Raw genomic sequence first — 17,101 nt, forward strand, 5'->3', positions numbered from 1 at the left:
TAACATGGGTTTGAACTGTAGGAGTCCACCCATATGCCACTTTTTTTTATTTTTAAGAGTTGACAGCTTTTGCTGTCAAGCAAAAACCTCAAGGCATTTATTGACAACTGCATAACCCAGTCTCCATGGGTCGCCTGCTGCCCTCTGAGTACCTTGGCAGCCCCCAGAGCCCCAGGATGGGGCAGGACAGCAAGTCTCTGCGTGTACTCACCAGGTGGTCCTGCCCAGGCTGGGGCCTAGCAGACAGAGGCTGGGCTGAGGCAGAGGACTTGTTTAGACCGCAGGGACCGCGCTGGGCCAGGATCCCAGGCCCAGCCCGTAGCCTTAGGGCGGCAGAGGCCGCCCAAACCCAGGCGCCCCCCTCGGGACTCCTCCCCAAGTGGGCGTCCAACCCCGCAGCATTCCGAGGTGGCGCTCGCACAGTGGCGCGGCGGTGCACCTGCTGGCCAGTGCAATGGCTGCTGCGCCCAAGCCTCCAGGAGCGGGAAGGCCACCCAAGAAGAGCAATGACCACACTTTGGGGCACCTATACATGAAGGTTTTATGTTGATTTGTCTGTTTTTACAATAAATGTACATGCGGTATTGTAAATGTGTTTTCTCTTCCTTATGATTTTGTGAAGGGTGGACTGCGCCTGGGCCAGTGCACCTAACCGCTGCGATGTTGGAGGGGCAACCGTACAGCTTAAACACGCAGTTTTTAGGGAAAGGACTGGTAATGGAAGTTAGGAATAGAGTGTGAAGAGACATGAGGGAGACTCCTAGCAATGCCATTTACTCACCACTTCAAGAGTCAGGGGAGATAAATATAAAAATGCTTAATGGGGGCAGCCCCGGTGGCGCAGCGGTTTAGCGCCGCCTGCAGCCCGGGGCTTGATCATGGGGACCCTGGATCGAGTCCCACGTCTGGTTCCCTGCATGGAGCCTGCTTCTCCCTCTGCCTGTGCCTCTGCCTCTCTCTCCCTCTCTGTGTGTCTCTATGAATAAATAAATAAAATCTTTAAAAGAAATAAATAAATAAAAACGTTTAATGGCCTCTAGCGCTGGGCAGCCTGGGTGGCTCAGCGGTTTAGCGCCGCCTTTAGCCCAGGGGTGATCCTGGAGACCCGGGATAGAGTCCCACGTCCGGCTCCCTGCATGGAGCCTGCTTCTCCCTCTGCCTGTGTCTCTGCTTCTCTCTCTGTGTGTGTCTCATTAATAAGTAAACAAAATCTTTTTTTAAAATGGCCTCTAGCTCTGTGTCAATACAGAGCCAGGAAGAGGGTGAGATAGGCACTGAGGGCCCAAATTTAAGGATGAATCCACACTCTTTAAATTCTGTGACCTAAGTGCCTCACTCTCCTCACCCTACTCCCAGTTCTATAAACATTAGATGTAGACAAAGGAGCATCTCATTTTTCTTCATGAAACATATAGAAGAAATTCTTTGGAATTCTCTATGGTCTTATACAGAGGATACAGAATTAGGAAAAATGCTGTATAATTTTGGAACTATATACAGTTCATGTTGTAACAGTTTGGTGAGAATCCATATAGTTGATTCTCTTAATACACAGGATGACAAAATACTTAAGATATGGGCATTTTAAGGTTTCTGTGCAGATTGGAGAATTGTTTCTTCTTAATTTTTCTGAAGATTTCTATATATTGATGCCTAGAAGGGTCAGATCTGCCTCTAACATTTATAGCAACATCTCAACTGTTACTTAGACAGTTAATTTTATCTTAATCTTACCATTAAGGTGTGTCAGGATTAAGTTTTTATATCTTTAAGCAATAATCAAGAAGAAACATACCATTTAAGGGACTTTTAGAGACCTCAGAGTTAAATCAAAGATAACCTACTTATAGTTTTCAACATAATGAATATAATGGGAAAATAGAACATATGTAAATGGGAAAAAATACAGAAACAAAGAATGAGAAGCTATGGGGAAAAGTAGAGAAATGTATATCCATAATCTATTTAAGGATTAAGCACCAACATTGAACAATTTGCTCCCTTGCTGTCTTAATTATGGGAGGAAACAGGGTTTCTAGAAACGTTGATTCCCCACTGCCTCAGTGATATGGTAGCCCGTTCCCTTGCCCACTTCTTAAAGGGAGTAGGGATCATAGGGCTAGAGGTAAAATTTCAGGAATTCCTAAACTGCTTGGAGACATAATAACCCCTTCTTGCCAATTTCCTGCCCAAGAAGATCTACAATGTCCTAAGAGTAATTAAGAACATTTAGACTCAAAAGGTCATCACTATGGGAATATGAGTACACTGAGGACCCACAGTGTCCCTCTTTTTTTTTTGAAAGGGTCTGAGAACTAAATAAAGTCAATAACCACTGCTCTTGGGGTGGTGGAATGACAAGATGGAAAGGCAGAGACAACAGGATTGGTGGAGTCTATTCAGAATCACTTTCTCCCTCCCTCCCTTCCTCTCTGTCTCACACACACACACATACTCCCACATCAATCTTTCATTTACTCTCCCTGCTCAGCCCACTCTCTCTCCAGAACCTTCTGCACAGTCACCAAGTTGTTCCATATTCTGGATGATGTTCTCACACTCAAACCAGTTGTTGGTCATCCTGCCCTTGAACAGTTCACAAGATGATATCCAATGCAGCAGAGCTCAGAGCTTCATGAGTACTTCCAAGGTATAGAAATAACTGTTCAAGACAAAGGAATTAATATCAGATGAACTTAGGTGAAAACTGTAGCCCAGAGAGTCTCCAAAGCTCATGTATGAAGAAGTTAACCCAGAACTCAACCCAAAATTCGGGAAATACTAGATATCTTCTATATTCTATTTACCTTTAGGAACCTTTTTCTTAGTTCACTTACTCATAAATAAAATGCAAGCATCTAGGACAGTGTCTCCAGGTCGTCTCTACCTCCTTGGGCAAGGTGAGAAAATGGAGAAAAAGGAGTATACTAGGCTTCTCTCTAAGGCTGGTTTTCATCATGTTTCATGTTGTAGCCTTCACAGTGGAAGTACAGATCCAAGCACTTGTTGTCATGTATGTCTCTCCAGTGTTCTCAAATTCCATTTTCTACTCCCCTGAATCTGCTTCCTCAGGTATGACTGAGATTCCAATCTTATTCAGGGGACTCTACATTCCCCAAACCAGGAGAGTCTTCCTTGTTACCATCACTACAGTGAAGAATGGTATAAATGAGGGGTGTTACTCATGAATTCATGAGAAACAATAGTGGGTAAAAGTTTCACTGGATAACTGAAGTTCTGAACAACAAAGCTTCTAGTACTAACATTGCTACCAGTTAGATGTGGAACTTGAGAAGCCCTGAAATTTCTCTGTGCTCAGTGGAGAAGTGAGTCTTATAGCTTCTAGCGGTCTTTAAAAGCTGATCGTATTGGGGAACCTGGCTGGCTCAGTCAGGGGATCATGGGACTCTTGACCTCGGGGCTAGGAGTTTAATCCCCATGTTGGGTATAGAGATGACTTTAAAAAAACTTTTAAAAAGTTGATCGTATTTTTAAAAGGCCACATAGCCATACTGACATGCTTTCATTTTCTCTGGCTGCAAGGTAACTGCTCCTCAACAGGTAAAAGCAGTGCAGGAGTTAAAATATGTCTACAGTGAATAGTGACCTACTATACCTATATATCTATATATCTTGGGAGGATGAGAATTATTTTTTAAGGATTTTATCTATTTATTTGAGAGAGAGCACAGCAGGGGGGCAGAGGGAGAGGAAGAAGCAGACTCCCCTCTGAGCAGAGAGCCCCATGAAGTGGGACTCAATCCCAAGATCCTGAGATCATGACTTGAGCCAAAGCAGACGCTTAACCAACTGAGCCACCCATGCACCCTGGGAATGGAAAGTCTTAAAAAATAGTTATGCATGCAAAGCATTATCACCATAATACTTAAAGGGAATATATAAGTCAAAGGAAAATTTATAAGTAATGCTCCAGATCATGAGATATATGTGTATGCATAACCAGAGTCATAGCCCCAAGAACTAACAAGACCAAAAGGGGAATCAACAAGACTGGTGGATGTATTTTCTCAGAGTTTTGGGGCTTGGACTTTGATTTTATTCTACTAGCAAGCTAATTAACTTAGCTTGTCATTGTTTCAAGAAATTCAGCATGAAATATGAGTTTCCTGCGTCAGAAAACTTGAATGGGGTCTTTAGGAAGAGACGGTAGTAATGGATCAGTGTTGGTTTTCTGGGGCCATTGCTCCCTCCCCCATGCCTATGAACAATCTCCTCACTCCACCTGGGCTCCAAACTCAATCCAAGCTGGGCTGCTGCCTCCTCTACCACTTCCTCTGGCACCACCTAAAGATTTTTGGACTGAATAACTCAAGAAAGAGGGGAGGACTTTGTTTAATTAAAAAGCAAATTTCTATGGAAAATTTCAAATATGTAGAAGCATAAAAAGTATATTACAGTGAATCCCAATGCCTCTTCCCCAACTTCAGCAGTCATTGTGGTACCTTTCTTTGTGTGTTTTCTTTAGTTTTGAGTATTTTATTTATTTATTTATTTAAGTAGGCTCCATGCCCAGTATGGAGCCCAACGCTGGGCACAAACTCACAACCCTGAGATCAAGATCTGAGCTGATAGGCAGCCCAGGTGGCTCAGTGGTTTAGCACTGCCTTCAGCCCAGGGCCTGATCCTGGAGACCAGCAATCAAGTCCCATGTTGTACTCCCTGCATGGAGCCTGCTTCTCCCTCTGCCTGTGTCTCTGCCTCTCTCTCTGTGTGTGTCTCTCATGAATAAATAAATAAAATCTTAAAAAAAAAAAAGATCTGAGGTCAAGAGTCTGAGGCTCAGTTGAGCTGCCCAGATGCCCCTAGTTCTGAGTATTCAAAAGCAAATCTAGACATTATATCAGTTCACCTATAAGTACTTCAGTATAAATTTCTAATAAATGACACTTTTTTCCTTAACATAACCAAAGTATCATTAGGACAACTAAATTGATAGTAACTCCTTAATATCATTGCATTTTAGTTTTCCCAGCTGTCCCAAATATGTTTTTTATAGCTGTTTTCTTCTGATCAGGTACCAAATAATGTTTAGCATTGCATTTGGCTCACATATCTATTCAGTTTCTTTTAATCATAGACTTTTCCTACTTTTTCCTCTACCTTTTCAAGAAATAGCATTTATTTGTTGAGGATCGAGGTTCTTCTGTCCTATTGAATATCCCACATTCTGAATTTTATTTATTGCTTCAAGTATCATTTAACTAATTAACTCTCAAATGTACCTGCATATCACAATCATCTAGGAAAATTCTATAGTTATGCACACCTGAGTTCCATTCTTCGACATTCTGATTTAATTGGTCTTGTTTACAGCCAAGATATCAGGATGTTTTAAAGCTCCTCAATAATTCTAATATGCCACACAGTGTGAAAACTGCTAACTTGCTTCTGAATCCCACCTATATGCAACTATTAGGAACTAGAAAGTTAATTAGATTCAGGTTCACTTATTTTGCCAACAATACTTCATAGTAGTGCCTTGCACCTCTGTGGCATCTTATCAAGAGGAAAATATTTTCTAGTGGTTTTCATTTGTAACAACCTTTGGGATCTCTCATTTTCTTCAATTCTATCCCCTCTTTGCTATCCATTGAACTGCGTAGGGGTAGGCTGAGGTACCAGCATGGTATTTTTCCACTTAATAAACTTCTACCAAACTTGCATTCCATTGAGTAGAAAGAGGACTTACTGACATCAGTCCAGCAAAATAACTGCTGTCACATCTGGCTTAAATCTAGTCACTTCTGGCTCAAAGAAATGTCAGGTTTTCCTTCCATTTTAGTATAGGCCATTATTCTAAGAACTTTACACACACACACACACACACAAAACCTCACTTACTGCTCACAACAAACCTATCTACTATTAGTATCCCCGAGTTATAGATTGGGAAAGTCAGGCAGAAAGACGTTAAGTGGAAAATCGAGGTCACCCAGCTACTAAGTGGTAAATAAACCAGGATTTTTAAAAAAAGATTCTACTTATTTATTCATGACACACACACACACACAGAGAAAGAGAGAGAGAGAGAGAGACAGGCAGAGGGAGAAGCAGGCTCCATGCAGGGATCCCGATGTGGGACTCGATCCTGGGTCTCCAGGACGACGCCCTGAGCCAAAGGCAGGCGCTAAACCGCTGAGCCACCCAGGGATCCCCTAAATCAGGATTTTGGCTTTAGAGTCTGTGGATCTACTCACCGAGCTAGACTGTGAATGGGAACTGGGAAGAAGCAAGAAGAGAGGAGAGAAGAGGATCCCGGAAGTCAGCGATACCAGATTCCCAGAAGTACGGAGCAGCATGAACCTGGCTGCTGAGAGGAGGCCCTAGAAGACGGAAAGTGGAAAGCTGTGGGGAGAGGGGCGATCTCTAGTGAATTGAGTTGGAGGGATGAGAATGCCTTGTTGGCGGTTTGCTGCCTACAATGTGGTAAGGATGAATGGCAGAGGACTAAAACCAAACTTAGGGAAGTCTTTCTTCCAAGCCATTTGTCCTAAAAGGGAAGGAAAGAGAGTGACAGCTAGAGGCGGGCAAGGTCCAAGGGCAGCCACTGCTCTCCCCCAAGCAAGGGCCCGGTGATCGTTCTGGCTTGCTGGGCCAGCCCTCCTGCCGGAGCGCTAAGGATGCCGGGAAGCGCGTCTTCTGAACCTTAGCGTCCGTTGCCGGCCACCCCGTTGGCCCAGCTTACATCAGAGCCGGGGCATCTGGAGGTGAGCTCTTATTTCCTGTCCGTAGCCAGCCGCCCCTAAGTCCCTCTTGCCCTGGGTGCGCCCTAGTCCTGCGACGGGCCTGACAGCGGAAGGGTTAACTCGGGGCTACCGCGAGAGTCGCGTCCTAAGAGCCGGGGAAGGGGCGAGAGTCCCCGACTTCCGGTCCCCGGCTTCCGGCTTCCGGCGTCCGGCTTGGGCGCACTCCCGGGAGGGGACGGCTACCTGTTGAAGTCGGAGGCTGGGCCCCCGGCTGCGCGCCTTGCTGCGGGTCGGGTCCGGGTGCGGAGGGCGCAGGGGACGCCGCGGTGCGGCAGCCACCGGCACTCGTCGGCCGGGAAGGGGGGCCGCCTCTCGGCGCGAGCCCGGGGATGGCCAGAGAGTCGAAGTGCAGCGCCGCCTTGGACGCCCACACTGCAGAGGAGCGACCGGGGCTCCTGAGCCGCGTTCTGACGGTGAAGGTGGAGGAGGAGGACGGCCCGTACCCGGCCGCAGCGGCGGGCGCGCCCCGCAGCCCTGCCCCCGGCACCGAACGCTCCCGCCGGCGCTTCCGGAGCTTCCGCTACCCCGAAGCCCAGGGGCCCCGCGAGGCCCTCACCCGGCTCCGCGAGCTGTGCCGACGCTGGCTGCGCCCCGAGTCCCGCAGCAAGGAGCAGATCCTGGAGCTGCTGGTGCTGGAGCAGTTCCTGACCATCCTGCCCGAGGAGCTCCGGGCCTGGGTGCGGGAGCAGCACCCCGAGAGCGGGGACGAGGCGGTGGTGCTCCTGGAGTATCTGCAGAGGCAGCTGGACGAGCGGGGGCCGCAGGTAGAGGCAAAAGGCTGAGTATCTGAGAGCCGCGCTCTGTTTCTTCTTCCTGAAGTCTCAAGATCCGAGTGAGGGCCGTTTCTGTCAGATTGAGAAGGTCTCGGGCTCTTTTGGTCTGGTGAACCTCTTTGCCATTCGGGAAGAGTCCACGGACCCCTCCTCATGCTAGTATTTTTGAGAACATAAGGGATTACAAAAGTGCTCGAATATATTGGGATACGGTTAACAGCATGAAACCAATTAGTGATAAAATTATATATGTGCTTTTTTAAAGTTAATGCACCAAAGAGTAAGCCGTAGCGACCCGCCCCTAACCGGTACAGTTTCACAGGGTGCTGAATGACCTTGACAGGGTTTGCCTGGCTGTGCCTGCTTCGGCTGATAACATTTTGGTTTGTTGCTGCCATTCATAATCGAAAGAATGACTGAATTTTGCTTAGACACTAGTAAAAGTAGAAATACGTTTCATTTTTACATTCATAGAACACTTGGAAGGGAGTGGATGAACCACAGGTTCCTCTTAGGAACCTCTGGGTTCATTTTTAACTGCATCTTCCTGCTTCTTGTAGACCATTTTCTATGTGCATCATCCTGTATTTTTGTGTGATCCTTTCGCGGGACACATACCAGATAGCTGGTGACCAGGAGACCAAGCTTCTTCAATTGGCACTATTGTTCTCGAGCCCTAGAACAGTGAAAAGTCATTTCAAGTCCCTTTCAGGTTTTGCATCTGTACAAAGGACGTGGAAATTCTCAGCTGCACATAAGCTAATGATAATGAAAGTGACTTCAGAACTAATTACAAGTTCCGGAAAGGAACTTGCATTTAATAAGGACAGACCATATACCAGGCTCTGTGTTAGGTGATTTCACATACTGTCATCTAAGTTGCCGGCCCTTCAGGCCTTGTGAGCTAGAAATTATTGTCCTCACTTTTCAGTGAAAAAAAAAAATTCAAGTAGTCGGAAACTTAACACTAATTTCCAAAGAGCACACTGTGTATAACGAGGGAGCACCTGGTAGTGGTTAAGAGCTTGGGCTCTGGGGTCCTGCCTGTGCCCCCATCCTAGCACCTTCACCTATTAGAGGGGTGACCTTGGGCAACCTGTTTCAGCCCCGGGCCTCTACAGGGTTTTATCTCTAAAACTACAGATAATACTAGTACCTGGCTCATAGAGTTGTTGTTTTCTGCATTAAGAGAATTAATCTTCATAAAGCTCTTAGAAATAGTGCCTGGAAATAGAAGGTACTAGCAAGCACATGGAAAGCATAATAGAAGTTTTTATAAATACAAAGTGAATGCCTTCCAGATCCCAGGTGGTGTTGAGGGGCAACTACTCTGTTGTAAGGTGGCAGCGTTGACACCAGCTCAGAGGCCACGGAACACCCAGTTGCAGCCAATGAAGGCTTTGCTCAAGCATGAATCTCTGGGATCCCAGGCCTCACCAGACAGAGGTGAGTGTTATCTTCTGGGGACTATGAATTCTAGAGTTCACCCAAATTCATTTAAAAGCCAGACGTGTTGGCATGCCTGGGTGGCTCAAAGGTTGGCGTCTGCCTTTGGCTCAGGGCATGATCCCGGTTCAGGGATCGAGTCCCACATCCGGCTCCCTGCAGGGAGTCTGCTTGTCCCTCCTGTCTGTGTCTCTGTCCCTTTCTCTGTGTCTCTCAGGAATAAAAAAATAAAATCTTAAAAAAAAATAGCCATACCTGTTGACAGGTTCTTTATATGCCCATCAGAGACCTGCTTTACTTTGAGACTGAGATGACAGGGAAAGTTCGGGAAGTAAACAAGACTTCATTAAATTGGTGACTGGAATGACTCGATTAACACTGGTGTTTGGGAAGAATTGACTTCTTAATATCACAGTGATCTCCATTCATTGAACGTGAATTTGTGGAGATGACCTATGTGGTAGCTAGTGTTCTGGCCCCAGGGTGACAGTTGTCAGTAGACAGATTTCTTGCTCCACTGGAGCTTACACTCTAATAGGAAAGATGGCAAATAAAGTAATGATAATTTTAGTTATTGGTAAGTGCTATGAAGACCATAAGGCAAGAAATGTAAAGCCAGCCATAATATCCCAGACAGCGTAGGACTCTGCAAGTCAAAGAGTGTACGTCTCCTATATCCTTGGTGTGTAACTAGGACAGGGTGAAATCACTCCATGGGAAAGCACTGGGTGCCCTTCTGCTGTACACATTTGGGCCTGTTCCCAAGACACGCAGCCCTGGGACACACCAGCCAACAGGCAGTCTTTATTTTTCCACAGAGGTTCTGACCTAAACTAATTGGTTTTCTGCCCCTTGCAAAGTTCAGCTCTTCCAGGAAAACTGGAAGTTACCCACACCTCCTTATATAAGACTTCATTTTCTTCTTTCTGGGCCTAGCCTCATCTGACTCTTAGTTTTTTAAAACTAAAGCAGAAACACACTAAGAGCTACTAAAGAGTTATTTTAAATCAAGAATCTTCTTATCCGTTCTCTCAGCGAAATTCAAGACTAAAGATCTTCAAATGGAAAGCTTTGTTGTCTTTCTGTGTTGCTCTCCTGTCACCGTCCCTCCCTCCCTCCCGGCTCCCCAGGACCCTGCCTGCTGAGGTTGCAGGTTGCATATCTGCAGGGGCTCATCACGCCTCTTCAGGCCCTAGTATGGGAGCCGGTAGGGACCAGGCATTCAGGAAAGGAGCGATTCTGTAGGAGCCTGCTGACGGGAATTTACAGGCCCTGTTTTTGCACTGGGAATCTACAGGTCAGGGAGGCTGGGTACCAGGGTCCATCTCATCCAGAGCGTCTTTCCTTCTTAGTTCTCCAGGTTCCTGGGCTTGGCCCAGGAGGGCGTTGCAGAGGAGACACAGTGGTGGCTGCCAGGCTGCCCCCAGAGCCCCAGGTGAGCTGGAGCCCCCTCCCTAGCAGCCCTCCTGCCCGTGGGATTCCCGGTAGGTCCCTTTCTCCCCACTCCTCCTCCCTCATCCTCTGTCCCTGTGGACTTGGAGTTTTTTCATCTATCCCAAGGCTGTTCACTGTCCTCCGCCTTTATTTTGGAGCCCACTTACATGAATTTTCCTGTTTTACTCCTAGAGCAGGGTGCTGTGTGATTCCCCAGTCTTCCCCCATCTGTTTGGTCAGCTCCCGTTATCAGTGGGATTTTCTTCTTCCACTGGGCAATTTAGCAAATACAAACAACGTTTTGTTGTGATGGCGATTTAGCTTTGTTTTTTAAAGATTCATCAATTGTGCTGTTAGAGCTACAAACACAGGACTTCTGCCCTCTAGGGACTGAAACTTGAAGGATTAGATGAGGCATGTTCTTTTAGGCTAAGCTAGAATACTAAAATCTGAATGCTCTTTACTGAACCTGGACTTTAATACCTTACCCGGTCTTTCACGTCCTCTTCAGCATTTGAGGCCCTATAATGTTTTCCCTGGTTTTCTTCACTTCAGACTGAGGTCTCCTTGTATTTTAAAAAATCGCTACTATAAATAAGCCCCTGCTAGCACTCTGCCAAAGCACAGCACAAATATTTTGAAAGCTTTGTGTATGCTTCCCCTCCTTTCACTGTCCTGGTCCTTGTGTCCCAAACCCTTTTACGTTCTGAACTATTTAGATCCAAATACGAAAGTATTTTTCCTAATGTGTGTGATATTTCTTTTCTTAATGGTCACATATATGTGTATATATTTACAAAGATGTTCTCAGAGAGCGGGTGAAGGAGGCATAGTGGGCCACACTTGATCTTTTTAAAGAGAGCCCCTTTAGAAGGGATGTTCACTGCCTGTGCCCAGCTGTGGGTGTGACTTTGGAGAAGAAGAACGAGGTGGGCTCATGTCCTGTTTCAGGGCTTGCTGAAAACTGAAGATATGGCCCTGGCTTTCTGCTCTGTGTGGACACAGCTGGATTCATCTCGGGGCAGCTTCCACAGAGATGAGAGGCAGGAGAACTGTGGCGGCCCGACTCCCCTGGGTAAGAGTGTTGGGGGCTGGTTTCCTAGGGCTTCTTGGCATCCTTTGTCGGTTCAAACCTCCTGGGCTGCGAGAAGCTGTTGGGACTGTGTTTGCATTCAGAGCCACCATTTCTGAACCCCAGCTGCTAAGCACATGTGTGACTGGCTCTTTCACCCTCACCCTCGTGACCTTGCTTCTCCTGTGCTGCCGGTGTTCTGGTTAAGTGGGATGCAGCAGGTGCAACTCCCAGCACGGGCCCGGCTCACAGGAGGTGTACGGGGAGTGTTCACCCCTCCCTGCTGCTGGCCTCAACAGAGGCCAGCTGGGTCCTCCTCAGGAAATGGGCCCTGGGACCACAGAGCCTGAGAGCGACAGGTGACTTGGAACCGACGGCAGAACTGACCTGGAGATGGGGGCACAGGACACACAGGGTGACAACCTACCTCGTCTGAGCTGCCACAGCTCCATGACAGTTTGGCAGGAGCTTCAGCTCAGATCTTTCCTCACCCAAGCCAGTTCTGCTGGAGACCTGCCCTTGTCTGGGAGCAGAATCCCTGCTGCTATTCCTTGTGAGGGATCAGTGTCTAAGTTCCTGCTTGCGCCACTTCTTACAGAAACGTCTCACAAGGTGGACATCTCACAAGCTGCCCTGGCCTGCTCACTGCTGTCTTCTGCCCCGCCCTCCCAGCATCAGCCCCAGTGCAGGGTCTGCCTTTGTCCTTGGGACTGAGAGCCTCTGCATGTGTCCCCAGCGCCCAGTCCTCCCCACCTTCCTCCACGCCCGGGGTGAACCCTGCTCCTGACGGCCCCATGCCTATGCTCAGGTCTCCTTCCTCCCCAGCACCCGTCGTCCTCATCCCAGCACCTGGAAGGCTGTGGCAGGGCATAACTGAATTGTCTGGCCACTTGTTATTTCAGGTGGGGACACACAGGCTGAGATCACGGACCTGCTCCCAGGGGAGGAACGTCCAGGACAAGAGCCTGGGGAAATACCCTGCCACCTGGGTGAAGATGTCTCCCGCATTCCTGCCTGTGCAGAAGCTGGTGAACAGGAGGGCCGGTTACCAAGAAAGCAGAAAAATGCCACAGGAAATAGGCGGCACTATTGTCATGAATGTGGAAAGAGTTTTGCTCAGAGTTCAGGCCTGACCAAACATAGGAGAATCCACACTGGGGAGAAACCCTACGAATGTGAAGACTGTGGCAAGACCTTCATTGGGAGCTCTGCCCTTGTCATCCATCAGAGGGTCCACACTGGGGAGAAACCGTATGAGTGTGAGGAATGTGGCAAGGTCTTTAGTCACAGCTCAAACCTCATCAAACACCAGAGAACCCACACTGGGGAAAAGCCCTATGAGTGTGAGGACTGTGGCAAGACGTTCAGCCAGAGCTGCAGCCTCCTTGAACATCACAAAATCCACACGGGGGAGAAGCCATACCAGTGTAGCCTGTGTGGCAAGGCTTTTAGGCGGAACTCACACCTCCTGAGACACCGGAGGATCCATGCTGACAAAAACGTGCAGGATCCTGAACGTGGAGAGACCTGGGAGTATCAGGGGAGGGGGGAGGGCCAGTGGGAAAATAACGAGGCTCCCGTGTCTTATAAGTGTACCGAGTGTGAGAGAAGTTTCACTCAGAATAGAAGCCTTCTCGAACACCACAAAATCCACACTGGTGAGAAACCCTTTCAGTGTGACACTTGTGGAAAAGGCTTCACACGAACTTCCTACCTTGTTCAACATCAGAGAAGCCACGTTGGGAAAAAAGTTCCATCACAGTGACCCCCGTCGTACATGTGAGAGCTGGTGCTCATTGCTCATTGGCCTGAAGCCACTGGGAACCCTTTCTGACCACAGAAACTGGGCTGGGACTTTGTTTACCACTTCCCATCATCTTATGTCAGAAGACAGAGTCTGGCTGAGATGTATTGTCTTCTGCATTCTAGAAGGTGGGTGGGGAGCAGCTTGTTTGATAGGAGGCTACGGGAGAGTTGTCTGGAAGGGGTAGGACCTGAAATGTTTATTCTTACCTACTGGACTGAAGTGGGCTTCCAGACTGGCTAACCACCTCCAGCTGGCACCTTAGGATGTCTCCTGGGCAGAAGGCTCTGTTGGGAGCTGCTGCTCTGACCGTTTTGCTTATAAAGAATCCTCCATCAGTCGGTCAGATCCATGACATCTTCTACTCCCCATTGTGCCTTGAACACAGGTGCTCATAAAAATACATTAAATATACCAGTGAGGTGACCTCCACAGCTCTCTGAATGCAATGTGCTTTCAGATTTCTGAGGCCTAACTAAGGCCACTTGGTCTGTGTCTAATTCTCTGAGTTTCTAGATTTTGGGTCAGTTGTGTATTTATTGCTATGTACATAGGATTGTCAGAGTTGAAGTGGGGGAAATCCGTATTTCTTCACCACCATAGTACTTGTAGAAGAATGCTGTAAGCAGCTGATCATGCAGACATGGTGAGACTGCTCCATTCATAGAACTCCATTTTTCAATGTTAATTATGTTTGCCCACATTAATTTTGCTACTTTTTAGGGGGAAACCTTTCACATTCAGGTAAATAAAAAGTGAATCAAGTTAGATCAAAGTGATTATGGATTTTGATAAAAATTCTGTGATGTTGAACAGCTTGTTTCTCACCTTTTAGTTATCTTGGGCCTAACAGATTGCTAAGACCCTGTTTGTATCCCTTTTTCCCAACTTAGAGCCAACTTGAATCACAGCTTATGCTAGCTAAACAAGTTTCCTCCAGGTCAGAGGATTCACACTAGATGTGTATAGCAAGTTTCATATTTTTGGAACTGCTCTCTTGGTTTGGGATAGGAAGATTGGGTCAGAGGCAGCCAATGAGGATGGGAGCCCAAGTCTGAGCTGTAGGAGAAAATGTGTATCTATTCAGAATTACATTGGAATCCTACTCTACAATATCCAAAGTATTAACATGTGAAGCCACAGTAAGAATTTTGTGATACCTCTTCTTTTCACCCAAATCACCTACTGTGTTCTTCAAAGACTGACAGCTTCCTGATATCACCAGCTTACAGCTTTACCAGGCTGTGCCAAGAATGGATTCCATTTCTCCTGGATCTCAGGACCAGAGATCAGGACAATGTTTTATTCAGTTATCAGCATAGTGTTCTCTGTGCTCTCAAGTACCCTTTCTGGGTTCCTACTCTGAAGCACCACAGGCTGACTAGAGACTTTGCAGACTGTGGGGCTCTCCCTCTATCACTTTCCTGTAGTCTTTCGTTGCCTTAATTTCCCCTCATTGCAGTCTAATTTAAAACTTCTTTAGCTTTCCAAAATTCTATAGACTTTCTCCATTTAATCTTTTCTGGCTCTAAATTTTCCTTAAGTTTTTTACTTCCACAAAGCTAGCAATTTCCTTTTCTCTATTTTTCCTGAATATTGGCTAATAGCCTTGATCTTAAACACTGTTCATTTTTCTTCTCACTCTTTATGTCATGGAGAGAAATATATGTGAAAGCTTTTTATAAACCAGAAAGCATTACACTCAATATAATTTACTGAGATTAACAAGGGACCCTATGCCTCCTTCACTCTTTCTGCTCCCTCTCAGCCTTAAAAACTTCTCTGTAGAGGAAGAAATTTAGAAAAATAATTCCAAATGCCTATTCTGTCTGATAATGAAAGATAAAGCATATACATACATACATACATACATACATACATACATACTTGGGCTTAGGGTTTCAGCATACTAAAGTTGATAAGACCTGCACATAGATTGGATAGTACCATGAGAATGATAAGCTGAATGGTACAGAATCTCAGGAAAAGGTTATTTCAGGCTGTGAAATTATTATCACATGGATAGGGTGATGTGTGAAAGAGCTGGGAAGACTAAAGGAATTTGTAAGTAAGGCAAGTTTGAAATAGGTACATTGTAGGGGTCTGGGGTCTTCAGTGCCAGAGCAAGGAGTTTAAATTTTATTCAGTAAGTACCAGGGAGCCACTGACAAGATCAAAATACCGTCTGGCAGCATTGTGTAATTTCAACTCAAAAAATTATTTGCTGGTAGTCTTGGACGTACTGCTTTAGTAAAAGCAAAAGTAAGATTATTAGATGGCTTCAACTCTAGCCTATTTAATAGGCCTGTCAAAAAATTTGTTTCCAGATGAAATTAAAACTAGTAAACTGCTTAGTTAAGATACAACCAGTACTTAGAGTAGAATAAAATGCCACTTTGTATGCTGTTGAAAATTGTTTTTATGAATTTTAGTGTTGATTAGTCAGCTGTTCTACTTCATTTCTCCAATTGCTGCAATGCAGAAATCCTCCATTTTATCTTTCTCCCTTTGCAGAAGTAGTTTTTTTCCACTTGGGTAGAATGAATAGTTATTATGAAAAGAGCTTTTGATGAATAGCCTTCCTGGATGTGTTCTTAATTTTGATAAAGAATATAACCCTATGAAAGACTGTTTTTTCCTTTAGAAGGAAAAAAACAGGGAAGCCTGGGTGGCTCAGCAGTTAAGTGTCTGCCTTCAGTTCAGGGCATGATCCTGGAGTCCCTGGATCCCGTCCTGCATTGGGCTCCCTGCAGGGAGCCTGCTTCTACCTCTGCCTATGTCTCTCCTCTCTCTCCCTGTGTCTCTCATGAATAAATAAATAAAATCATTTTTTTTAAATAAGGGACAGTTTACCCATAGGGTTATGAAGACCACTTATACAAACAAATGCTGAGAATTTCTAGTTCCAAGTGGGGCTGTAGTAAACCCTGAACTCACCTCCTCCCACAGACCCACTGAATCAAGCTACAGTGGAACAATTTCCTCTGAAAAAGCAAAGGCTGGCTGAATGACAATCATACACCTGGCAAACAAGAAGAAAATCACTTGGAACCATGTAGAAGAGTTGGAACACAACCTTGCCATAAAGCCCACCCCTGGCACAGTGATCGACAACTTGGAAGGAACCCAAAATCTGGAGCTTCTCCCTGAGGAGCAATGGGTTCAAACCCACATCAGGTATACCAGCTTTTAAGACACACTTGAGAGACAATTCCTCAAAACCCAACAGGGCCTGTATCCCAAGATCCACAAGACTGAAGGGATCTGAGAAAGTGCTCTTACAGGACTCAGAAGCGGCTGATAGTACTCAGATTGAAAGTGAAGGAGAATCACCTGCTTCTTTTAAAACACTGGCCTAAGGAGCAGCTTCAAACTGAATATATACTTAGGAGCCTACTGAAACATTCCAGAGAGGAAACTGGCAGGTGCCATCTTTGCAATCTGTCTTTACCATGCTCCAGAGCACCAGTATCTTTCATAAGGGAGCTTTTACATGCCTCTAGTGTCCTAAGTTTTGCGGCTGCCACCTAGGGCATGCCTCTAGATCACTTGGCTCTGGAGACCAGGGGAGCTTCCATCCCTAGTCTCTTCAGGCTATATTTGGTGTCCCCCCAAAAGGAGCTCATACCCAGCCTGGTGCCCCAATTTTTGTGATTGCAAGAGAAGAAGAAAGGAACAGAAAGAGACTACAAAAACAGCCAGAAAACAATGAACAAAATGGCAATAAATACATACCTATCCATAATTACCTTAAACATAAATGGACTAAATTCTCGAATCGAAAGACACAGAGTGGTTAAATGGA

The 17,101-nt window shown here is 46.1% G+C and overlaps 2 protein-coding genes and 1 long non-coding RNA gene across 10 annotated transcripts in view; 1 reads left to right on the plus strand and 2 right to left on the minus strand.

The window, feature by feature from the left end:
- PGBD1 (piggyBac transposable element derived 1) overlaps positions 1 to 7,279 on the minus strand; it is a 58,756-nt gene extending 51,477 nt beyond the window's left edge. Inside the window, exons 1-4 of one of the 5 annotated variants that reach the window (XM_072813709.1) lie at positions 6,707 to 7,279; positions 6,219 to 6,344; positions 2,838 to 3,147; positions 2,479 to 2,662 (exon numbers count right to left, since the gene is read on the minus strand). The gene's annotated coding sequence lies outside the window, so the exon portion shown is untranslated. Of the gene's footprint in view, positions 1 to 2,478; positions 2,663 to 2,837; positions 3,148 to 6,218 lie in introns of all 5 variants that reach the window. The other 4 variants (XM_072813706.1, XM_072813712.1, XM_072813707.1 and 1 more) reach the window with 4 other exon arrangements.
- ZKSCAN4 (zinc finger with KRAB and SCAN domains 4) lies at positions 6,655 to 14,109 on the plus strand. Its single transcript, XM_072813724.1, has 5 exons — positions 6,655 to 7,531; positions 8,842 to 8,986; positions 10,339 to 10,421; positions 11,372 to 11,495; positions 12,395 to 14,109. Exons 1-5 carry the CDS (start codon positions 7,097 to 7,099, stop codon positions 13,255 to 13,257), a joined length of 1,650 nt encoding a protein of 549 aa, XP_072669825.1. The 5' UTR covers positions 6,655 to 7,096; the 3' UTR covers positions 13,258 to 14,109.
- The window catches only part of LOC140626162 (uncharacterized), a 31,528-nt gene continuing 21,868 nt past the window's right edge, over positions 7,442 to 17,101 (minus strand). For 2 of the 4 annotated variants that reach the window (XR_012025357.1, XR_012025352.1), the window contains one exon: positions 7,979 to 8,216. This is a non-coding gene — a long non-coding RNA (uncharacterized lncRNA). Of the gene's footprint in view, positions 7,697 to 7,978; positions 8,217 to 17,101 lie in introns of those variants that run through there. The other 2 variants (XR_012025353.1, XR_012025356.1) reach the window with 2 other exon arrangements.

Source organism: Canis lupus, chromosome 37 (assembly GCF_048164855.1).
Source record: "Canis lupus baileyi chromosome 37, mCanLup2.hap1, whole genome shotgun sequence".
Lineage (NCBI taxonomy): Eukaryota > Metazoa > Chordata > Mammalia > Carnivora > Canidae > Canis > Canis lupus.

What these genes read in the sequence shown, in the direction of transcription:
- ZKSCAN4 (XM_072813724.1), top strand. Translation starts at nt 7,097, where the DNA reads ATGGCCAGAGAGTCGAAGTGCAGCGCCGCCTTGGACGCCCACACTGCA. An exon ending in GGCTGCCCCCAGAGCCCCAG is followed by an intron (nt 10,422 to 11,371) that starts GTGAGCTGGAGC and finishes GTCCTGTTTCAG; the next exon opens with GGCTTGCTGAAAACTGAAGA. An exon ending in TGGCGGCCCGACTCCCCTGG is followed by an intron (nt 11,496 to 12,394) that starts GTAAGAGTGTTG and finishes TTGTTATTTCAG; the next exon opens with GTGGGGACACACAGGCTGAG.